This window comes from Clupea harengus, chromosome 11, assembly GCF_900700415.2.
Source record: "Clupea harengus chromosome 11, Ch_v2.0.2, whole genome shotgun sequence".
NCBI lineage: Eukaryota > Metazoa > Chordata > Actinopteri > Clupeiformes > Clupeidae > Clupea > Clupea harengus.
The window spans coordinates 28,454,054-28,459,501 of record NC_045162.1 but is presented as its reverse complement, the minus strand read 5'-3'; the positions used below and the strand labels follow the sequence as shown (position 1 = coordinate 28,459,501).

General features: G+C 40.4%; 1 protein-coding gene across 5 annotated transcripts in view; it reads right to left on the bottom strand.

Annotated features, from left to right (window-relative positions):
* The window catches only part of cnot10 (CCR4-NOT transcription complex, subunit 10), a 14,822-nt gene extending 10,267 nt beyond the window's left edge, over window positions 1–4,555 (bottom strand). For 3 of the 5 annotated variants that reach the window (XM_031576722.1, XM_031576726.1, XM_031576724.1), the window contains exons 1-7: window positions 4,332–4,555; window positions 3,640–3,734; window positions 3,145–3,306; window positions 2,891–3,041; window positions 2,524–2,663; window positions 512–595; window positions 300–383 (exon numbers count right to left, since the gene is read on the bottom strand). In XM_031576722.1, coding sequence (XP_031432582.1) covers window positions 300–383; window positions 512–595; window positions 2,524–2,663; window positions 2,891–3,041; window positions 3,145–3,306; window positions 3,640–3,734; window positions 4,332–4,350 — 735 coding nt within the window. In that variant the 5' untranslated portion in view covers window positions 4,351–4,555. The remainder of the gene's footprint in view (window positions 1–299; window positions 384–511; window positions 596–2,523; window positions 2,664–2,890; window positions 3,042–3,144; window positions 3,307–3,639; window positions 3,735–4,331) is intronic. The other 2 variants (XM_031576725.1, XM_031576727.1) reach the window with 2 other exon arrangements.
* Window positions 4,556–5,448: the final 893 nt, after the last annotated feature.

The following is a 5,448-nucleotide window of genomic DNA, read 5'->3' as shown; positions in this document are numbered from 1 at the left end:
TCTGAACACTCTGGAGGAAAGTTGCTTCATTTTAGTTTTCAATATCTGGATTTTTTTCCCCATATGCAAGTAACCGTTTTACCATCCTCAGCTGGGTATTTTGTGTGAGGTTCTGTGAACTATGAAAGTAGACTGGAAATGTATGCTGCAGTTGTGACACACACCCTTATTGCTAATCTCTCTTCAGTGACTTTGGTTACCTGGAGCAGTAACACTATTAAGTGGGAGAAGGACTTCCTGGAGTTGTGAGGTCAAAGAGAGAGAGAGAGAGAGAGAGAGAGGTCATCTCCAGTACTCACATTGCCTGCTGTGTTCATGACAGACTTGATCTCCCGCTTGCAGGCTTTGAGGGACTTCATCTGAATGTAGGCTCGCACCTTATACTGCAGGAGGAGAGACACGTGGATCAGAGAACCATTCATTCAACATACTGGGGGCATTTTCATTCCAATCTGACGAAAGGTCTGCGCTTGACAGACAGAAGTGTGAGCACTGGTTGAGAGGACCTCACCTGATGCATCTTTGATTTGGCCGCCTCAATCATAGCTGTGAACTCAGCTTTCTGACTGGCGTTGTCTTTACCGGCGCTCGCATTCTGAAACAGGAAGCAGCGGAAAGAAGCAGGTTACACTTCACAGTGTTCTGATTAGGCCCTTTGGAGTGCAATTCTCAAGACCATTCAAATGACAGACTCCACTGAACTCCTTATTCAAATTCACTTCTTAAATCATAGGATAAATGAGTAAAGTTGAGAAGTTAACTCAGTCAGACTCAAACTGAGAGCGTAGGTGCTGCACTCTGTTCTTGCTACATAAGCTGGATTCGCGTGGTTCATGGTTGAGAAACTAGCACAGCAGTGTGTGTGTGTGTGTGATCTGCCCTGAGTCTGCTGCAGTCTGCCTCAATGACCTGTCCTGCCGTAAGCTCCCTGCTCCTACTCTGTATCTGGTCTGCTGCCTCGGCTACCGCCTCCCTGTGAATGTAGAACCTGCACTTGGGCCGCCGTGCCACCTGGGGAGTCTGTGAGCACAGAACAGGTCACCTGAGTCTGAGGGTCGCACACAAGAAATGCACCCAAAGATTACACAGAACAGTTTGGTACAAGTAAAGGACATGTACCAGAGATAATATGGGGATGGTTAGTGAGCACATTAGATCTTATGGAAGATGGCTCAAAACCCTTTTCACATTTTTTAACCACAGGACACTGAATGATTCTGATTTTAGGACACCAAACTAAAGGAACCTTTTTGGTACCGGCACCAGCCCCGCTTTTTTTCTTACCTCCAAAACATTGAATTATGCTGAAGTCTATATTATCCGCCCCTGCAGTTAACTGAGAATCTGTGGATGGTTTGGGGGGGATGCAGTAAAGCAATATGGACTAAGTGCAAGATGACAACTCCTCCTGGTTACTTTATCCCAGTTTACCAGTTAAGCAGAAACACAAACTGAGATTTATTATGTGGATATAACTTACTGCTCTGATCTAATAGTTCCATTAAAAGGCAGCCAGGGTGTAACCTATAAAGACTCTACTCACTTTTTCACCAGCAAAGTAGCAAATAACTATTAGAACAAGTTGCCAAATGCACCTACAAACATGTTCATGTTTAGGGCATACTTGGGTGCATTTTCTCTTCAACAAGGAGGAATAATACATGAGCCACAGCTATAGCACACACGCATATTTAAGCTTATTTGAATCATGCACATCAATGTAAAGCAATCAGGAAAAGTCCTGGAAAGTGAGTAGCTATAATAGCAAACAACTTCTAGTTCTTCACATTATTCCTAATGAAGGTGGAGAAATGCCTTAGTATCGTACAGAGGAAATAGTTATTGTTCAAAATTCCAATTTCTGTATCCCTACTTAAAGCAGAAATAAGTAGTTCTGTTCCAAAACTAGCAAGCTAACTACTTAAAACAGATGCAAAGACCTTGCAAACACCACCAGCAGCCCAGTTGGCACTGATAGAAGCTTGCCAACATACTAACGTATGTCTTTTGGCAGTATAGCTGGCAATGTCATGTTGTGAAAGCTTTTCTTAAATTTTTGCAGGGTGTACCAGCCCGGAACACAGAACTACATAGGGCATATCCTGGATGACTAGTGGGAAACACACTGGTGTTTATCTGTCCTTCAAATGACCATATGCTATCCAAATGAATTTCAGGATGGTACCAAAACCAGTTGCCTATAAAACCATACCTCAAAAAATGTCAAATAGTTACATAGTGTTACTTTAAAGCACAAACCATAAAGACCACGTCCCTACTTCTTATAGCAGTACGCACACTCATCTCAGATAGTTCCCTTAGGAAAACTATAATAGCCAAAGAGTATATGGCATTACATTACAATGAGAATACATGTTTACTCAAAGCACTTTTGCTAATATGACTACACACATTTTCTCAGAGCTTGTATTGGATTGGACCTCTCTACCATGCCACAGCTGTGCACATGCTATAGAGGATGAGTCACAAGAGCTGGCATCAGACACATGAAGAAAGTCCTACCTCTCCTTTGCCATTCTTGCTATTGCCCTGTACGCTGAGCTTCTCCAGCACGGCAAGCAAGTGCAGGGCTTTCTCCGGCTGGAAGGTGAGCAGGTACAAGTCCACCAGCAGGAAGCACACTGCCTGAGCAAACTTTTCTTCTAGGACAAAGGACAACATCAAGCCATGCCAAACTGTCTTACTGTACTCCATCACTACACCAGGGACATGTGTCATGTTGGAATACAGAAAAAAGGACCAACACAGACTACAAATGTTGTCTTAGATAATGTTCAGATATTTTTACAAGGTAAGCACATAAAATATACTAAAAAAACATCAACAATCCCATCATATAAGTCATCCTGTGAATTAACTTGAATCATACCAAAAGGTTCCAGAAACTGGTAGAGTTTTTCTCCAATGGCTATGGCTTCAGAGTACTGCCTCATGTGGTAGTGGATGATAGCTTGATTGTAGTACAGTATACTGTTCTCCACATCATCTAAACCATCAATATCTTCCACAGCTGTATGAACCTTCCATAAGAAAATAGAAAACATACATTTACATTTAACTACATTCAAGTAATGTTTGTGTTTGATCTATTTCTGAGGATTTATGGAACATAACGTTTTATACCTGGCTTTTCAGTGCCATCAAAGTCTGCTTTAAAGTGCCAGTTGTGGTTTGGCCACTTTTATAGAACTCTGCTACGGCCTTATTCATTGAAATCTTATAGTCATCTTTGTTTAGCTCCTGAAGACTTTGAAGACGCATCAGGGACTCGTCATATTTTCCAGCCTGGCAAACAAATACAAGAAACTCAGTATTCTACGCAGAAACAGCCTGGATTTTAGTGAGCAAAATCAACAGAAGTTGGTCATTGAGAATGAACTAATCATTATAAATGTGTGTTCAATTTCATATAAAGAGGACTATCCATAAAATTACTGTTTTTTTGGGAGAACTAGGTACATTTTCTGAGAAAACAACAGGCAGGGATAAATCAAGGTCACAGCAGGCATACTGACATACAATAAAGCAAAAATGGAGCAGTTTGGGGCTGAGTGTTATACAAGTCGATCGCTTCTCGGTCAATCTTTGGGTCTAATATGTATTATTGTATTTCAGTACCGTAAAGGCTTCATGAGCATTTGAGGCCATTTCTTTTTCTTGATCTGAAATACCAGGAGAGGAAGCATTGTCATGTTTCGTGTCAGTGTTCTGATCTGGAATGAAAAGAAACAAATAAGAAAAGAAAACGGAGAGACTATCCAGGTGGGCGTGTCGATCACACGAAAAACACAGGCATGCCAAATAACGTTGGCTTACTAGCCAGACAGCAGAGCACCACTGACAAGTTAGCTAGGTGTCGGTCTAGCTAGTTGGTATAACCCGACACTAGTAACATGACGCTTAAATTCCAATGTGACACAATTCTCAAACGAATACCTCACAGTTACTATCCTATCCAACCAGCCAACTAAGAACAGCTCTCTATTCCGCAGAATTTGTATAATAGATAACTGGTTAGCTAGCTAAATCAAGGGTATACAGTTCTTCACTAACTAGCAAGCTATCAATTTAGCTGACAAGCTAAAAGGAGCCTGCTACTAAGGAAAGTCTAGCAATCTGATAACTAAATACTGTGTGGTTAGAGTCAGATTTTCCACAAAAACTGACTTTACATTTCAACACAGACTCAGCTAAATGAAGTTAGCTAAAGCAATGACCATGTAGCCAACCTATGCTGTACGTATGTTAGCCAGCTAATCATACAAGACTGCAAGCTTCCAATATAGCTAGCTAGTTAGCTATATACTCACCTGCGTTGCTTTCTGCCATGTCTTGTTTCTACTATTTGATTTAGTGTCGCACACTTCGAAGTACTGATAACGGTGGTGAGAATCTAAATGATCAAACAAAGTAAACGCCTAGCTCTAAGTATTAAACATTCAGCACTACAATTTAGCCGGTTGGATTGGCTAATTCCTCCTTCAAAGTTCCGCCATGAATATTACCCAGAATGACACTGACTGCAAACACAAACAGCTGGCGTTCACATAGCTAAGAAGTAGGCTACCACCTACTGTCATGGAGAGGAACTGCAAGGCATAACTAAACATTTAAATTTACAGCCTTTGAAAGGAACAAGGTGTTGTGAAATGTATGTTTATCATTAAGGTTTGTAAAAAAAATATTTATATTTATTATTACAGGTCTTCAACTGAAATCATGAATATAATTTGTTTTACGATATGTGGTCAAATGATTAAAAAGTAAAGCCTTCACTCCCCATACATACAATCGTTACATACGTCCATGCATACAGTAACTACAGAAAGCCACGAAGAATCAATTCATTTGAATATTTCTTTATTTATATGCTGGGTATTGTCCTTTTATGAACTGATTATGTGAATTAACATTCAAATGGAATTCCTCCAAGGGCCTGTAGATGTCAGTGAGATCTAACAAGTCTGGTGTTTCTGAAGGTCGATGTTCACCTATTGATTTTCATTCATAATCCAACAACTGTTATGAATGGAAATATTTCGGTGTCCCATGTTGGGACAAAACTATTTTATACATAAGATATCACAAGCATAATTGATCTCTAGGCCAATAAAACCCCACAAAATAAGCAAGTCTAAACTAACACTAAGTTGATATCTCCACAAATCAGGATGTAACATAGAGTACTGTAAACAACTGCAAAGAGTCATGGGTCATCTACTCTTTCTTGCCTCCAGCCATACGGTGAGTAATCAGGACTGTGTTGTATAACAATCCCAACAAGCTTTGCTCAAGGAGTATTTTTGTTGTTGTTGTTGTTTAAAATAGGTCTTAGATTATTAGATGCTTGATCAAGTGCATATCTTGTATACGGAGCTGTACTGTAGCTCAGTCAGGGTAGACAAGGTGTCGGGGCAGGCATTTAGC